The sequence below is a fragment of the Pollicipes pollicipes genome, unplaced genomic scaffold (genome assembly GCF_011947565.3).
Source record: "Pollicipes pollicipes isolate AB1234 unplaced genomic scaffold, Ppol_2.1 Scaffold_2555;HRSCAF=2994_pilon_pilon_pilon, whole genome shotgun sequence".
In the NCBI taxonomy this organism is placed as follows: Eukaryota; Metazoa; Arthropoda; class Thecostraca; order Pollicipedomorpha; family Pollicipedidae; genus Pollicipes; species Pollicipes pollicipes.
This window is the reverse complement of record NW_023596136.1, coordinates 19803512-19822145: the sequence shown is the minus strand read 5'-3', so window position 1 is coordinate 19822145 and position 18634 is coordinate 19803512. Positions and strand designations below refer to the sequence as shown.

The 18634-nt window shown below is 50.2% G+C and overlaps 1 protein-coding gene and 2 long non-coding RNA genes across 3 annotated transcripts in view; 2 read left to right on the top strand and 1 right to left on the bottom strand.

Moving 5' to 3' along the window:
- The window catches only part of LOC119098880 (cilia- and flagella-associated protein 44), a 55402-nt gene that overhangs the window by 22934 nt on the left and 13834 nt on the right, over positions 1-18634 (bottom strand). Inside the window, exons 7-12 of the mRNA XM_037221927.1 lie at positions 5552-5696; positions 4382-4563; positions 3941-4079; positions 3274-3377; positions 2653-2815; positions 1224-1378 (exon numbers count right to left, since the gene is read on the bottom strand). Of these exons, the coding sequence (XP_037077822.1) occupies positions 1224-1378; positions 2653-2815; positions 3274-3377; positions 3941-4079; positions 4382-4563; positions 5552-5696 (888 nt within the window). The remainder of the gene's footprint in view (positions 1-1223; positions 1379-2652; positions 2816-3273; positions 3378-3940; positions 4080-4381; positions 4564-5551; positions 5697-18634) is intronic.
- Positions 6267-8444, top strand: LOC119113233 (uncharacterized). The gene is made up of 3 exons (XR_005095863.1): positions 6267-6435; positions 7398-7651; positions 8029-8444. It is a non-coding gene; the product is annotated as an uncharacterized LOC119113233 (long non-coding RNA).
- On the top strand, positions 11832-14039 carry LOC119113240 (uncharacterized). The gene is made up of 3 exons (XR_005095864.1): positions 11832-11945; positions 12521-12774; positions 13706-14039. It is a non-coding gene; the product is annotated as an uncharacterized LOC119113240 (long non-coding RNA).

Here is an 18634-nt window from a genome sequence, read left to right as displayed (position 1 = left end):
CAAAAGCGTACCAAGGCCACGGGTACGACACGAATCAGCAAATCTAAACATGGAAATAATATCAGCCTGACTCTGAGAAGACCAACACAACAAAACACTCACGCAATCTTAATTGTAACGCTTGATTTGTAACATTAACACGCGCCCGGGTGGCCGGCTGGATACCCTTCGCTCGGGTGGGGGTCAATTTAAGCCCCCTAAGGTCTCAGGAACTAAGAGAGCCAGAGGCACCAAATTCACAGGTTGTGTTGACCTGTACATGAAATCACTTAGGTCAAAGTTTGAGGTTCCTAGGTTGTGACCTGTAGGTCAAATAAAGTCAAACAAGGTCAAATTGCAGATTGGTCTCCAAAGGGCGCCTAGAACCTAGACCACCTGGTCATCGCAAAAGGTCGCATGCTCATTCAAGATCAGGGACCTTGATTGACCTTTTGAAGTTCATGGTAACCAAAAGCATACAAGACTGCATAAAGTTTTGAATTTGAACAAGCAATGAATATTACACTAGGCAGCATGTTTTAAAAAAACAAAATGTTGACCTGGGTCATTTTGGGTCAGTGACCCATTCTGACCTTAAATACGTCCATCTAAGGTGTATAATGCGGTTTCTGTTATCAACACATTCGAAATGCGCTCCAGGAACTATCTCATACATCAAACCCTAGAGTGATAAATCAGGTTAGTGTTGACCTTGGTATGACCTCCATACCTGGCCCTGGGTCCATTTAATATGTTCATTCAATTTTTGTCTTGCCTAAGAAAGTATCTCAGAGATGCATGGCTTTGTCTAATAATCCGTTGTTGGATCAGATTGAGCGATTCCCTAGAAATTGCCTTCGGTGAAACCATGGCCTGAATTTGACCTGTCATAGGTCAGCGACCTTACAAGGTACATCTCAATTTTTTCTGTTAGACGATCTGCTGTTCAATTGCCTGCAGCCATGCAAAATTTGGTGCGGCTATGCCGCGGCGTTCAGAAACCATTCTAGAAAAACTTTCGGGGGGTCAATTTGACCCCACCGAGCGCGTGTTAGTGGAATGATCCATTAAATGAATCAATTATGACTGATTTAACATCATTGCACAGTTGGAGAGCAATGGCTCAGCCGTGATCAGCCTAGGATATCAGACGCCCCGGAGTGCCCCGGCCGCGCCGACTGACTGCGCGCCGCCAGGTGGCCGTGCCTCTCGGCGCGGCGGCTGGCCAGCGGCCCGTCACCTGCCTCGCTGCCGGGCACGAACTCCAGGCACGTGACTGTCTCGCCCGGCTCGCCGTACCGGGAGAACCCGAGCGGCGCCACCACAAACTTCTCCTCCTCCATCAGCAGCGAGAAGAACCAGACGGTGCCGTCGTCCGAGGCAGTCACCAGCATCCGACCTGCGGCGGCCGTACAGACGATGCTGTAGGCGGCTCGAATGCCGACGATGGCCAGCTTTGGGCGCTGACCGCGCGCCCATGTGGCCAACGTTCGGCGGGTGGCAAGCGACGGGCGCGCGAGAGCGACCACGTGTCAGGAAATAATGCACACTGTAGTAATATGTAGTAATGTAAAATAAAAATAACACAAAAAGCCAAGTAGTAATAAAGTAAATAATCAGAAAATTTTAGCATTACACTGCACCGTTCAAAAGTTCGGTTGGGGTATTTCACCTGTATTATTTTGGGTTCATTCTCCGAACGGATTAGCAGTTACAGCAACACGCACAATAGAGATTTTATGGTTGCATAGTTAAGGATAATGAAAATGTTAATCCGCTCCTAGCATCAATCTGAAAACGACACAGGCGACGTTTACGGTCCGGAATGCCTCTGCCATATGCGACTTGATTTCATAAGTGTTCTAGAATATTGTTTTCCAATACGTCGCCGTTCTCGCTCATCCGTGGGCCGAGTCTAGTATTAGCTGGGGTGACTGAAGCTGCGCAACCTAGGACGCTGCAACGTCGGGACATAGTGTTTTTGCTCGCAGACTGCAAGAACACATGTCCAAATAGTTTATGTAATCTTTGTTACTAATTGGCTCTGAAGAAGCGATAAACACCTCTAGACGAACTTAGGTTGGACGTACAAAAACAATTTTTACGTTTCTATATGCATTGTTGTTCAATTCAGGTGGATCCTCAATACATCTATCTGTACTACGTCGGGAAAAAATACCGGCAACAACTCTGACCGCTACGGTTTTAAAGCGTCCTTTGCCCTTTCCCAAGACTCTGGTTGCGCCTCTGGAGGAAAACTCATTCGCATCCCATCCAGAATTGCGCAGAACGAAAAAGCAGGTTGGCCATTGCCCTGTAAACGATTGGCTGCTCTTCCTGCCATGGTTTTACCGTCAATTTTGTGGCGATTCCCATATCAAGATAATTTTGCAAGAGCCTGCTGGTCAAACAGAGCTGGCAGTCCTTTATCACGCCAGACAGTGTCACGCAATGCCCAGCCGTACTAAACGTCCCCTTCGTCGGTTCCCGTAATGGCACCCACACACTCTGAGATCATTATGCCAACGTTACAGCTGTATTCGAACATGGGCAATACAAAGTCCAAAAGACTTGCATGCAGAATAAAATTGTACATTTCAGGTGACTCTGACTTTACCCATTTAAGCGGATGTTTTGGTAAGTTCTCCGTTGGCAGCGGCAGTTGCGCCTCACCTGAGGGACTCTGCTTGATGACGGTGATGGCGGCCGTGTGGGGCTTCTGGACGAACATCAGACTCATGCCGTAGCTGCCCTTTTTGGTGCCGGCATGCAGCTCTAGCAGCCGGATGCAGCCGTCGGCAAAGCCACCCAGTATCATGCAGGTTTGTTTGCACACCTAGGGAACCGCCGGTCAGTTCGTCGACACGCAGCATAGTGAGACAGAGACAAGGTACCCTGCAGCCCCTCAGGGTATTGCGCAAGCTAGGCAGTGTGGCGGTCGCCTGTCACACTTCCCTGTTAGACCAATTCAGATCCGTGAAATATCCAGTGTGCATGTGTTCATGGAACAACGAAGTGATCCTAACGGCTGTTGCCCGCGGTTCAGATGCACAGTTTCAGACGGACGACAGCTTCACTCACCGCCAGATATACGTCGAGTCACAGCGCACAGGCAAACGCGAATTACCATATCACGCCCACAAGTTAGCCTACACATGCGACTATTATTACGTTGATAGCATCGCTCATGTCCGTATTTGTCTGGTCTTTCAAGGCCTTGGAAGCTGTTATTCACGCCGGTAAACGCATGGTCTCTGTGTCTCAGTATCAGACAGTCCAGCCCAGCGACCGCACCTCCTGTGTGAGCCAGATGAGTGAGTTACCCCCGGCTGGGTGGCGGTTGCGGGCCAGCAGGTCCCGAGTCCGGTAGTTAAAGACGCTGACGTGGCCGTCGTCACCTGGGAAGGGCAGCACGGCCGCGGAGCAGCGTGAAAAAGTGCGAGTGGGTGCGAGATCCCACTTGGCGTACAATCGATGTGGCTTCAGTTCAGACATCCCAACACGCTGCCCGGCGCAAGGGACCACCGTAACAGCCATTCAAAGTGCTACAGTTTTAATTGGAACATGGCGTTACCTGACCACGGTAGGAATCACTGCAAAGCTAACGCCCGCGAAAGCAAGCAGAAAGTGTTTCCCATTGAAACTTCAAGTGGAATGATAAACATGAATAAGCTGGACACGGATATGTGGGATGTGGAGATATCCACCACCATGGCCGGATTCTGTCTATGAATGACGGCGAGACAGAAGTCTCAAAATTGACCGCTGCGTACGGAAAATGCTGCAAAGGCTGTCCACACCTACTATCAACCCTGAGTTTTGTCTCGGATCTCGAAAAGAAACAAGGGAATCATCATCATGACTATTGACTCAGCTTTGGCAGGTCTGTGGTAGACCAATTTTGCTGAGCCAACAGAGCGCACATTTGCCGTACGAAGTCGACCGCAGCACGGTGACTTACCAGTGACGGCCATGAGCGTGCCGACGGGACAGGTGGCCAGCGCCCGGGCGGGCCCGGCCGGACACTCGTACAGCCGCTCCGGACCCTTGCTCGTCATCGAAAAGCTCAGGTCGGCCCGCCAGATGCCGCCACACGCGTCCTGTGCCAGGCGGCCGGCAGGTGACGGACGGTCGGGACGAGGCCCAGTAGGGCGTGCCACGCAGCAGACGGGTCTTACCGCCTCTGTACACTCAACGCGAGGAGAGTTAACGGTTGGCAGCGATGCATTTGGTATCGCTTGCTCCATTTCTGACCAGAGACAGCCAACCTCCCTTCACAAGCAGTGGGTACACATGTACAGCCCAGGCACCGAGCTGACACTGACGCTCGGCAACAGGACAAGCAGACGCGGCAGCGATCTCGACCACCGGGCGGACACCTGTAGAGCGGTCAGCGACTGACCTGCATGAACCAGATGCTCTCCATCTCTGGGTCGGGGTGCGGCCACATGGAGAAGAGGCTGCTGTGAGGGGAGAAGCGCAGCTCGTTCATCGGATCGAGTGCAAACTTGCCAGCCATCTCCTCCGGCGCCTCTGCTTGGTCCACCGTGTCAAAGTCCCATGTGCGCACCCAGCCATCACTGCCTGCACAGTGGCGTGACGTCATAACGTGAAACGTGACGTCATGATGCGAAACAATCCCGACGGCATTGGCGGTGGACACGTTGGCTATGGTGGTGCTCGGTGGTGGGCAAAATGTGGTGCACTTCGGAGTTGCGGATCTGCAGTTACCGGGGCCTACGAAAATACCTCTCAGTCTCGGTCCCGGTCTCCACCTCCGTCTTCGTCTTTGGCTCTGCCCCCGTCTCTATCTCTGTCTCCGTCAGAGGCAGAGACTGTTGTATCAGCGTCCACGCTGAGCAGTGGTTGTTGTGAACCCTGATCCCATAATTTGATCGTGAAATTCCGGGTCAACGGCAGAGTTTTGCGACACAAGCTTAGCGTTCCCGAATTCTCCGCACGGTTCGTTCTCTCTGACGTCACCTAGCCTTCAGTGTGGCCGCTGTCATTAGCCGCAGGCCACATCAGAACCATCCAACCACTTGCGGGTAAATCGGGAGGCGGGCGCTTTAACCAACTGAGCTATCGGGAAGATGCCTGAATGAATCGCACAAGTGTGATTTTGGTGGGCCTCAACACTATCTGCCGAGTTTGATTTAGATGCACCGACAAGGCATGATCGAAGGCTTTATATTGGATGGCACCGTATACACATGATTGCGATCAGGAGCCACGCATTTCATTCAATAATAGATCACCTACAGTATATTATGTGACACCACGTTACTCATACGGATTGGAGGGGCAGATGTCATACAACACGCGGCTTCGCAACGTATGCATTAATTCATGTCATTTAATCCCGGTGCTATTACGCAGCCAAACGCAGCAACACACAGGCCTTGGCCGATGCGCAAAAATGTAGCCACTTTTATTCAGTTTTTGAAAAGAGACACCTGTTTTCATCCAGTTTAAGTTCGAGTATTAGGTGGTTTAGCACCTAATGCAACGGTGCTTTAGGTACTTTAACACCTAATGCAAAGCAACGCAAATGGGCTTGACCTGAACCTACCTAGTGTTATCAATTCTCCTTCTTCAAGGTAAAACTTGTGGATGGTTCCGTTATGACAAGGCTTGTTGTCTCTCCTCGTTATCTCTACCTTGATCAAGGCATCGTCCCACACGAGAATGTTGCCCCATTCACAACCAGACACCACCTGAAAGAATTAGTTTCATGTCAGCGACAGAGGTCAACAGCTGATTCGCTCTCGCCAAAAGGCGTTGCTTCAGAGCCGTGTTGTTATAAGACAAGACGGGGACGTAAGGCAAGGCAAGAGACCATACGCAAGCAAAATACAAAGGCAAGCTGGATCCATTCCACTATGCCAGCGCGTCACGTGGTCTCGCAACGGACAGCTTATTGGGTTCGCGAGACTGCCGTTCAATTCATAGCTCGCGTTCGATGGCAACGCAAACCCAAAGGTGCGTTTGATGTACATTTAGCAAGAAGAACATGCATCCTAGTTTTCCTTATAAAAATGAGCCCCTTGCCAGAGAATCTACCCGTTATGATGCCTGAACTATAGCTATACCGTGAGCGTGCATCAAGAAAGCAAGGCCGCATTTGTCCGTCAACGGAACACCGCGGCGTCCTGATCGCGCGTCCCCGCCCCCCCCGCGGCCACAGCCATCCGGAGGGGACGGCACCAGGCTGACGCAACACTTTCCGCCCCACCCCGGCACCGACTGTGATTGGTCGCCTACCGCCGCAAGGCAAATGGCGCCCAGCTGCCGAGCCCCTGGGCACGGACAGACGGGCCCACACTGGTCAACAAGCGGCTGGCGGCCTCATAGACCTGCAGCACATTGCTAGTAGTTGTGACGCGCTGTAGCTGCGGCTGACGATAGTCAAAATCGCCCTTTGTTTTGTTCAATCACAGCAATTTTGGCCTGAAGGTGAGTGGTCCTCTAAATGAGCCAGGAACGGAACTGGAAAGAACGTAACCATGAACGTAAAAGGTAGCAATTGTCTCGATTATTCGACGACAGCCAAACTGAAGCCTGCATAGTGCGCTGTGCAATTGTTTGGCTCTGTGTGCCGAAATGTTGAAGCGGAGCCAGTTTTAAAAGATGCCCTGTCGGGCCTTGCGTGTCCTCGTGAAGATAGCGCGAGCGAGCATCTAACCGGCAACTGTCGTGAACTTCATGGTTGAGTTGGGAAAGCAAACATATCTCAATATTTAAGGAAATCATGTTTTCTATATCATTCACGTTGCATCCAGCTGAAAAATCAATGTTTTATCCTTCGCATCGTGATCTACATGCTGTACTTTTGCGCCTAGCGAATTTCATTACACAGTGCGCATGCGCCGAGGACTTACCAATGGATGTGACAAAAACAGCTTGTAGCATATAAGTTTCCCCCCTGCTGACACCGCTTCTTGTGCTTGACCCTCTTAACACTGTTCCCTGTGTTGGCCTTTGATGGCACTAGTCCCTGTGTTGGCCCTCGTTGGCACCGCCCCCTGCGTTCGTCCTTGCTGGCATTGCTTTGTTGGCTTCCTGTTTGTCCCTGATGGCACTGCTCCCTGAGCTGGTTCCTACTGGCACCGCCCCCTGTGTTGGTCCCTGCTGGGACTATTCCGTGTGTTGGTCCCTGCTGGCGCTGTTCGCTGTGTTGGTCCCCGCTGACACCACTTGATACGCTCGCTTCTGGCATTCCATTTGTCCGTGCTGACACTCCTTCCTGGGTCCGTCCCTGACGATACAATTTTCTGTGTGCACCCATTATGACAGCCGAGCCTGCGTCATAACCACCGCTCATTGTTCTGAGCTAAGCGAATACAGCACAATAGGTACAAACACGCTCCGCTCCTCTCTCGCAGCCCCACGCCTGACACCGCTGTGTTCTCGGGCAGACATGTCGACTGTGCGCCTGTTCAGCGCGGCGACCCTCCGGCGCCATTACGCCCTGCTGCCTCTGGTCGGCATGCTGGCCGCGGCCGTGACCGGTGCCGTGGCCTTCTCCGTGCGGACGGCGGTCAGGGCGCCGGAGGTGGCGTACCGCAGGTCCGACGCTGCGCCATGGGAGAGCTACCGCCATCGGAGCTACAAACTATACAACCCCAGCGGCCTGCGTCGTGACCAGTGCCCGGCGCCAAGGTTTTGAAAGGTACGGCCACCGTCACTCAATCTATGGGTGTTGTGGAGGTGTGGAACTATGTGCAACTAGGTCATGTGCGGATGCTTTTGGTGTCATCATTGTCGTTACTTAAGTCAAATTCCAGATCTCTGAACATCATATTGGCAGTTTTACAGTGCGCTTTTCATACCTTTTTCTTTAGCATACTTGTATTTATAAACACAGGCACATACACGCACGTCTTAATCAAAAATAGTGTCACTGAGAAGTCAACGGAACTTAACTGTCCGGACTTCAAATCAACACCCAGACGCCAGCAGCATGCTGTATAATCGGCCATCAACGGCGGCACGTTTCTGAAGCGCGCATCGCGCAGCTCTAACGGCGCTCGTCTTCTTCGTTCGCAGCTCACGTGCGGCGCCGTCGCCGCGTGGTGGTCGCCGAGGGCGACCAGCGTCTCGGCGGGAATCGACGCCGGCGTGATTGTCTTCGCCCATCGTCCGTTGCGATTGTCCGGACCCAGTTGTCCGACGTGATTGCTCAGACCATTTCATTGTCACAAAACGAATTGTCTGCGCATAGGCATTGCATTGTGTTTGGTTAACGTTGCGTTCCATTGCGTTTGGTAAAGCACAAAGCCCAGACTGTGGATCACTGTATGTATCGTGTGAAATTAGTTGCCGACAGATGTCAAATTTGCAGAATGTGTAGAATGGTTCGGGAATTCAATTGCTTTGTAAAACTGTATTGTAAATTGTATTGTGTGACGTTGCACTGCATGGTAGATTTGCCTTGTTTTGTATCTTTGTTCTAGTATTCATGTAATGCTTTATTTGATTTCAAAAATAAAGCTCAAAAGCACCGTATGAGTTCCTAGTGGGGTTAAGCAGCACACAGACTCGGTAGTAAACATTTTCAAATGTGCATTTGTGTGGGTGCATATCCTAGACAAGAGCTACAGTTCAGAAAAGTTGTAAGGAGCCCATTGCAGCTAGCTGGCTCACATTCGCAAAGACATGGTCTTTGCAAAATGCTCAAAACACGCTGAATGTTGCATGGAAATATTCATTTGAAAGCACTGCTAGTGGACGTGTTACCTCGGGTCATACAGCTTTCAGCATGTGCGCAATTTGCGGTCACACAAAAGGTGGACGTGGGGAGGGTGTACTGCGACATCACGTTACTTCCGTGCACTGTTATGTGCCTGATAATTCCCTTTCTTCTCAAATTTGTACGTGTGGTTGTTGACAATGGGATGAAAACCATTACTGGACAGGTTATACCGACCTGAACTTGTTTATATAGTTCAGTGATTCTCAGCGCCCTGTGGTGCCGGCAGTCACGTGCTGCTGCTAAGTTCAATCCTATTGTGGTTAGAACACCTTTGTTCTCCAAGCGGTCGCGGCTGGGGATAGAAACATCTCACGGGCTGCTGGGATAATGTCGTCATAACGCACGAATACATATCCTAATCAAAGCATTCAGGGGCTATATGCTATATGAAATAAGCAGCAAAGTCGTCATGCCTAACATCAGCATTGTATGTTGCACATGACCTAGGTGTGCCATCGATCACGATTTCCATGCAACACGCAACTCGGGAGAATTTTTATCCAAATCAAGTCGTCTTTGGAACTCGGCCAGCGTGGCATGCGGCAGCAATCTCACGCCGCGCGTAATGGACATTATGGACGTAATGGATGTTATGGACATTATGGAGTGGCCTGATAAGATGAGCTATAAGGTATCCTGTTGGAAACGACAGTCGGCACCTAGGTTGGCCTATTTCTTGTTCAGTTGTTCAAAGTTCAGTTCAGGTCAGTTCATTTGCTTGCTGAGTGGAAGACGTGGGGACGTGTGGAGCCGGTACACACCTGCGGCTTCCTCGTCTGTGCGTACTCACCGATATGACGGCATGCCGTGAGACGTAACGTGACGCCATGATGTGACGCAGCAGCGGTGGGAAAAGCTTCTGATTTATCGGATATGATCCGTGACAAAACCGACACTTGCGAGCCAATTGGTGACAAAATTGTGGAAATGGAAACAAATTACAACAAACCATACCATATTACAACAGACCATCCCAGCTAGACGAAACCCATATTGGTGTGTGGCTTAGTACTGATCAGTACTCTCCAAGGCTTGTAACGTGATCATGTGTAGAGCACACGTCAGAAGCTTCACGTTTCGCGGTACAAGCAAGTTAAGCCACAGAATGCTGTCAAACATAGCAGCTTTAATCAGTATAGTTTTTAGCAGGTGACAAAAAGGTATTACAAACTATGCAGTATATCAGTGCTGACGTCACAGATCAGTGGTGACCCAGCGCTTTTCCGATGCAACTCAGACAACTGCCTTTCACAGATTTTCCAACTAAGACTTACTTCATATGCCGAACAGCATAAAACAGCAAATAACTAGGCTTATTACTAGTTGTAAAGTTGTGGCTGGCAGCGGTGTGTTGCCATGAACGCGACGAGCCTGTGACGCGAGTTTTAAACCGTCGTGCCATTTGAGACAGATGGGCTGGAATGCGCGCCACGCGGTAATGAAGTGGGTCCAATGCAAGGCTGTGGGCTGCTGGTTGGTTGTGTCCATGTCGTGAGAAGCTGGCTGGCCTGAAGAACGTAGCCAATCGTCAGCTTTGTGAGGCGCTCTGCGGCTTTTCTAAGGACCTACCACGGAGCGCGTCCCTGGTAATGGCGTTACTGGCCACATCCCTGCCGATCTAGGAGGCTTGTTTGTAAAAAAAGAATCGGACCTATAGCTTCAGAGGTCAACGGATGACGTCGAAGCGCCAGATGTCAAGGATTCATTCGGGGCTTTCCGCTGCTAAGAAGAACGACGGCCGTGAGATAAGATGCCGAGCATCACTGGTGTATGCCACTTACACTGCCGGTCGCGCCTCAGACTCAGCGTTCTGGCCGGTGGGCAGGCGTGAGATAAAACTCCTTCATTTTTCATTATATTGTATATACCAATATTGCATGGGTTTCGCACTAATTAGTTGGGATTATGTTCGGAAGTACGAGTTCTGCGCCGGTTATGATTATGGAAAGAAAGTGAAAGTCACCGATGCTTTCAGCTGATTGTACGATGACGTTACGGAACCAAAAGTAGCATTGTTTCAGGTGCCCGCAGAAGCATGTTGTCGGTTAATGTAGAGCTACGGAGATGCAGTTTTGCAAAATGCGTAGGGGTGAGTCTGCCTCCGAAATGCACTTAAAGCAGTTTTTACTCAGATTTCACGCACTTTTTCAGAGTTGGGAGAAGGAGTGTGTGCCCCAAACGTAGTTTTGGGAGTGACTAAACCCTATGAATTTTGATTAATGAAAAAATGGATAAATAGGCCAAACGTGATAGCTTTGATTGCTGAAAAATAATGGATAAAATGACAAAATAAAGGATACTACATCCCTGGCTACAAGATACAACTCCTCCCCCCCCCCCCCCCCAGACTGAATAGGAAACTACGCTGTCCCAGGCTGGTTATGTTGAGTACGCCTTCATCTGATAATTGTATTAAATTAGTCTAAACCATCATGTAGTATTTGATGGCCAGCAAATGATCCTTGAGTGCTAATGAACTCGCAACAGCAAAATTGTTATGGTTACGCTGCATTAAATTTACCTTGTATTTGTTTTTGTGGTCTGTTGCATTTAGAGTAATATTGCAACGTTTTCTGAAAAATGTGACTCCAGGTGACAGTTAAGACGGCTTCAAATTTCGCCGGTGACCAAATGGCCCTTTTTCACCACAGCAACCGACGGCACTGGCGGTTCGTCGTCGTCATTTGAGCTTTACGACGCAGTCAGCTGCTGAGGCTACATGGCATCGCCTGCATCACCCTGGCAGGAAGGGCGGACGCTGCGGAGAATCGAACCCCGTACCTCTGGCTCCCCAGGCGCGCAATGGTGAACGCAGACGTGTTGACCACCACGCAGCGGTGTGTGCGTTAGTTATGGTGGTGCTCGGTGATGGCCGATCTGTCGAAGAATTCGGAGTTGCATCTACCGAACATCACGAAATGATATACGTTTCCTCTATATTTTGATTACAATAAGGGGATGGCACCAGGCTGATGCAATACTTTCCACCTCATTCAGACACCGACTGTGATTGGTCGCCTACCGCCGCCGGGCTGCCGGCGCCCAGCTGCCGACCCCCTGGGCATGGGAGGACAGGGCCGCACTGGACAACAGGCTGAGGGACGTGTCGACCTGCAGCTCGGTGCTAGTAGTTGTGACGCGCTGTGGCTGCGGCTGACGACAGTCAATATCGCCGTTTGTTTTGTTCAATCACAACAATATCAGCCTGCAGGTGAGTATTTCTCGGAATGTCTCGGCCGTCCGTTGACTATGCTACATACAACTTCGCGTATCCCAGGGAAGACAGCATGACGGCGCGTTAAATCGGCCACTGCACTAAGGGCAAAACTGTATGAACATTTCAAGAAATTGAGTTTTATATATCTCGCGCGTTCCATGCGACAGAAAATCGATGATTTCCGTTCTCCCTAACTGCACGCTTTGTACACGCCTAAAACAAGACTTAACCAGTAAACGGACATTCAATGCGAATAAAATCAGTGGAGCTGTAGTTATTCGATACGTGAGTGTGGAAATACTAAGCGGCAGAGAAGAGTGAACTGTGCCAGAGCCAGTTTCACCACTTAAATGTGTGTGCGATGTTTCCACCTTCGCCTCGCCTGACGTGTTTCTTCCTTCGCCTTGTGATCAGATCAGATCAGATCAATGCCATCCTTCCTGTGTCTGCCATCACCAACAACCACCACTGCATGTTACGAGCTGAGGACACAGGAAACAAAGCCCAATCCGTGCCGCTGCGCCCCTCTCTCGCAGTCCCTCGCCTGACACGGCTGTGTTCTCGGGCAGACATGTCGAATGTGCGGCTGTTCAGCGCGGCGACACTGCGGCGTCATTACGCCCTGCTGCCCCTCGTCGGCATGCTGGCCGCGGCCGTGACCGGTGCCGTGGCCTTCTCCGTGCGGACGGCCGTCAGGGCGCCGGAGGTGGCGTACCGCAGGTCCGACGCTGCGCCATGGGAGAGCTACCGCCATCGGAGCTACAAACTCTACAACCCCAGCGGCCTGCGTCGTGACCAGTGCCCGGCGCCAAGGTTTTGAAAGGTACGGCCACCGTCACTCAATCTATGGGTGTTGTGGAGGTGTGGAACTATGTGCAACTAGGTCATGTGCGGATGCTTTTGGTGTCATCATCAGCATTACTAGCACCAAGTTTGGGATCTCTGAACGTCATATTGGGAGCATTATAAAACACTTCTGTTAACTTTTCAAAAGGAGTGTCCACATTTGTACGGGGTTTTAAACACCAATAGTCGTTTTGAAGCTCAATTGCCGCAGTTCACAGCCCTACCTTTCTTAAGGCCTAAGCCCTCTGGTGTCGGAGCTACACTCCCGCGAATACGTACAGACTGTTTCAGGGAGACTATTTTAATGTCACTCAGGCATCATGACGCAATAATAACGTCACTGAAATCCTGTCAATCCATCAGTCAGGCGGTGATCACGGTTACGAAAATGATATTAAGTCTTTCATATATGGCGTTCGTGAGCACGACCTCTTGATATAATGGCCGTCAATGGGCTCTCAATCAATATTGTGGAAGGTGCGGTGACGCAATCAAACACTGACACATTGTGGAGCGTGTTGACTAGACAGGCAAGTTGTGTCGTCTAGAGCAGTCTTATCCACTTAGATTATATCGATAGTTATAAGTAAGTTTATTGCACCTTATCTGATGCTTCCTTCAACAGCTTATGTAGAGGAAATGTATTCCCTTTAACCTTCTTTTATCCAAAACCATGCAGCAAATAAACTGCAAAGATGCATACAGCTAAAAAATTGTGTGGTTGAGAAATTACTGTAACTAGAACTTCCGGGCTTCCAATCAATGCCCAGGCGCCAGAAGCATGCTTTCATCGTGCATCATGGATTCATCATGCATACCAGGAGCACGCAGAATCGGTCATCGACAGCAGGATGTTTCTGAAACGAGCGTCCCGCAGCTCTAACGGTGCGCGTCTCCTTCGTTTGCAGCTCACGAGCGGTGACGGCGCCGCGTGTTGGCTGCCGACAGCAACCAGCGTCTCGGCCATCGACACCGGCGTGATTGTGCCCGGGCAGAGACGACATTGTGCCAGGGCAGAGACCAAATTTACATAATGTGTAGAGTGATTCGAAAACTAAATTGTGTTGCATAACGGCGCTGTAACTTGTATTGTATTTTTAGTTTTGTATTGTGAATTGTTCTGCATGACACTGTAACGTGTATTGTATCATCGATATTGTATTGTGAATTTGCTTCGCAATGTGTTATCTTAGTACAAATGGAACCCTTCATTTGAGTTTTGTAATAAAGCTCAAAGTGCTGTGTGAGTCCGTGGTCAGGTGAAGCAACACAAACACTCGCTGAGGAACGTTCATGAGTCTTCATTTGTGCGGGTACATATTTTTGCAAGAGCTTCAGTGCGGAAAAGGGTAAGAAAGCTCTTGCAAGTAGCCGGCACACATTTATTGGACAGACGTCCTTGTGAAATCCGCAAAACACTCTGAAAGCTAATGGAAATGCCAACTTGGAAGCACTGCTGGCAGACGTGCTAGCACGGGTCGTGCAGATTTTAGCGTGTGCATAACGTGTGCCGCACAAGAACGAGTTATGTGGGGAGTGGATATTGATATGAGATGCTGATATCGCGACATCACGTTACGTCTGTACACTCATGTACCTGATGATCCTCTTTTCTTCCAAAATTCTTACGCCTTTCTTCGCGTAAAATGGTTTCAATGCGGTAACACCTTTACTGCATAGGAGAAACGATTTTTGCACAGTAATGGTTTGAAGACTATAACTTTGCAGTAATGGTTTGAAGACCATTCCTGCATAGGGGTAATGGCTAACGTAGCTCGGTGATTCTCAGCGCCCCTTGTCATACCGTCAGTTACGTGCTGATGTAAAATTCAAATTTACCATGGAAAGGGCACTTTTGTTCTCCAGGCCGTCGCGGCTTGTGATAGAAACACGTCACAGGTTGCTGGGCTCATGACGTTATAAGGCGCACACCCATGTTCTACTTGAGGCATTCAGTAGCGTTCGGTGCTTCAAAAAAACCGTACGCACTACCACCAGTATACACTTAAGACTTCAGTGCTGATGCGTACTAGCTAATGTGACGGATTGTCTTGAAGCGTGGCGTGGTGTCATGATGGGGCACAGTGCCGACAGCATAGCAGGTGTGTACGTCAGCTATGGTGGCGGTCGGTGAGGGCCGATCTGTGGTACGCTTCGGCGACACAGTGCCGACGGCATAGCAGGTGTGTACGTCAGCTATGGTGGTGGTCGGTGAGGGCCGATCTGAGGTACGCTTCGGCGTCACAGTGCCGACGGCATAGCAGGTGTGTACATTAGCTATGGTGATGGTCGGCAAGGGCCGATCTGTGGTACGCTATGGCGTCACAGTGCCGACGGCATAGCAGGTGTGTACGTTAGCTATGGTGGTGGTCGGTGTGGGCCGATCTGTGGTACGCTTCGGAGTTGCAGCTACCGAAGTTTCCAAAAATATTTACGCTTGCTCCCCAATTTGATAATAATGCGGGAATGGCAGCAGGCTGACGCAACACCTTCCACCCCACCCCGGCACCGACTGTGATTGGTCGCCTACCGCCGCCGGGCTACTGGCGCCCAGCTGCCGACCCCCTGGGCACGGACGGAAGGGGGCCGGGCCAGGCCGGCTGAGAGCCGCGAGTAGGCCTGGTAATGGCACAGGAAGGATGGGAGGATTTGGAGGGGGACGAAAAGAGTGGAGTTGCGCAGAAACATGTATGAAGTAACTGTCTCGACTAATCGACGCTAACTTAAACGCTAACTTATGCATGTCTATGCATGCCTAAGCGCCAAAGCAGGGACAGTCTTATCTACACCACATAGAAAACGTCTTATCTATCTCGGGGAAGACGGCATAAATGCGATCTATGCCTGTCATTGTCCCGAGGACAAAGCTTATGGTTTATTTAGAAATACTCACGCATATTCAATATTTCAGGAATTTGGTTTTCTATATGTTTTGTGTTGCATGGAACATAAAATTGAGCTATGTAAATTATCACTCACTTTACACTTTTATACTTGCATAAACTAAGGTGCAGACGATAAATGGCCTCTCATTCCAAATATAGATGCTAGGATTGGATTCGCTTGACAGGCATTCTAAGCGGCGTGAGATTGGTGAGCCGAGCCAGGGCGTGAATGCCTGAATGCGTATGCTTTGTTTCGACCTCAACATCGGGGTCAGAGAATACCATTCTTCCGCTATGCACCCATCACCATAACCACCACTGCATGTTAAAAACCAAGAACGTCAACAAAGCACAATCGGTGCCGTCCCGCCCCTCTCTCGCAGTCCCTTCGCCTGACACCGCTGTGTTCTCGGGCAGACATGTCGACTGTGCGCCTGTTCAGTGCGGCGACACTGCGGCGTCATTACGCCCTGCTACCCCTGGTCGGCATGCTGGCCGCGGCCGTGACCGGTGCCGTGGTCTTCTCCGTGCGGACGGCCGTCAGGGCGCCAGAGGTGGCGTACCGCAGGTCCGACGCTGCGCCCTGGGAGAGCTACCGCCATCGGAGCTACAAGCTCTACAACCCCAGCGGCCTGCGTCGTGACCAGTGCCGGCGTCAAGGTTTTGAAAGGTGCGGCCACGGTCACTCAATCTGTGGGTGTTGTGAAGGTGTGGAACTATGTGCAACTAGGTTATGTGCAGCTGTTTCTGGTGTTATCATTGTCATTACTGACGTCAAATTCCAGGTCTCTTAACATCATACTCGGGGCGTTATAAATACACTTTTTATTTTTCTAAGTGAGTATTTCACATTTGTATGGGGCTTTGAACGGCAATAGCCACCTTGAATCTCATTTGCCGCAGTTCACAGCCCTGCCTTTCTTGAAGCCTAAGCCCTGTGGTGTCTGAGCTATACGCCCGCCAAGAGGTACAGACTATTTCAGAGGAGACTATGTCAAGTTCCCCCAGGCATCACGACGCAATAATAACGCCATTAAAATCCTGTCATTCAATCCGCCAGGCGGCGATCATGGCCAAGAAAAATACTATTGTCAAGTGTTTCGTACGTGGCGTTCGTGAGCACAATTGCTTGATATAACGGCCGTCAACAGGCTCTAAATCCATGTTGTGGAAGGTACGATCACATAATCAATGACGCATTGAGAAGCGTATGTACAAAACAGAGAAATTGTGTCTTCTAGAGCAGTCTTATCCACGCAAAATTATATTAATAGCTATAAGTGAGGTTCATTCACTTTATCTGATGTTTCCTTCCACAACTTCAGATGTGCGGCGTTCCCTTTAGCCTGCCTGTTTCCAAAACCATGCACCGAGTAAACTGCTAATATGTATACATTTAAGAATTCGTGCGGTTGAAAAATTACCGTAACTAGAGCTGTCCGGACTTCGGATCAATACGCAGACGCCAGAAGAATGCTTTATAACTGGCCACCAACGACGAGATGCTTCTGAAGCGAGCGTCCCGCAGCTCTAACGGTGCTCGCCTCCTCCGTTCGCAGCTCACGAGCGGCGCCGTCGCCGCGTGGTGGCTGCCGACAGCGACCAGCGTTTCGGCGAAAATCGACGCCAGCGTGCTTCTCTGTGCCCGGGCAGACACCAAATTTACACGATGCGAGTGATTCGAGAAATCAATTGTGTAGCATAATGGCACTGTAACTTGTGTTGTTAATATTGTATCGTGAATTTGTACCGTACTGTATCTTTACACTAGTATGAATGCAATTCCTAAAATAAAGTTCAAAGATGCTGCGCGCGTCCGTGATCGGGTGAAGCAGCACGAACACCCGGTAGGGAACATTTTTTTTTTAGATTTTCCTTTGTGCGGGTACATACATTTGCAAGAGTTTCGGTGTAGAGAAGTGGTAAGAAAGCTCTTGCAAGTAGCCGGCTCACAGGTACCAGGCAATAGTCCTTGTGAAATCCACAAAACGCTCTGAAAACTGCATGGAAATGTCAATTTGGAAGCACTGCTGGTGATCGTGTTAGCACGGGTGATGCAGATTTTAGTGTGTGTGCAAGGTGTGTCACACAGAAACGAGTTGATGTGGCGAGGGTGTATCGCGATATGGCGTTACGTCTGTGCGCTGTTATGTGCCTGATGATTCTCTTCTATTCCAAAATTCTTATACGTTTCTACGCGTAAAACGGTGCTTTAAAGTAGTAAAAACTATTAGGTGGTTATACTGCCGTAACTCTTTAATGTTGTCCGGCGATTCTCAGCGTCCATTGTCATACCGTTGGTTGCGTGCTGATGTAAAATTCAAATTTACCATGGAAACAGTACTTTTGTTTTGAAGGCGGTCGCGGCTGCGGATAGAAACAACTCCGGGCTGCTGGGCTCAATGACGTTATAAGGCGTAAAAGCGTACATCCATGTTCTAACTGAGGCATTCAGTGGCGTTGTGCGTTTCAAAAATCTGTACACACTACCACCAGTACGCACTGACAACTTCAGTGCTGATGCGAACTAGATGATGTGATGGGATGTCTTGAAGCGGGACGTAGCGTCATGATGCTGTGCAGTGCCGACAGCACAGGCGGTGTGTACGGGAGTTGTGGTGGTGGTCGGTGATGGCCGATGGATGGTACCCTTCGGAGGTACAGTTACCGAAGCTCACGAAAAGATTTGCGATTGCTCCCTAATTCCATTCTAATGCGGAAACGGCACCAGGCTGACGCAACACCTTCCACCCCACTCCGGTACCGACTGTGATTGGTCGCCTACCGCCGCCGGGCTACTGGGGCCAGCTGCGGACCCCTGGGCGCAGACGGAAGGGGGCCGGGCCAGGCTGAACAACAACCGGCTGAGAGCCACGAGAAGGCCTGGAAATGGCGCTAGAAAGATGACAAGATAGGGGGCAGGGTGATCGTAAAGAGTACGGAATTGTGCAG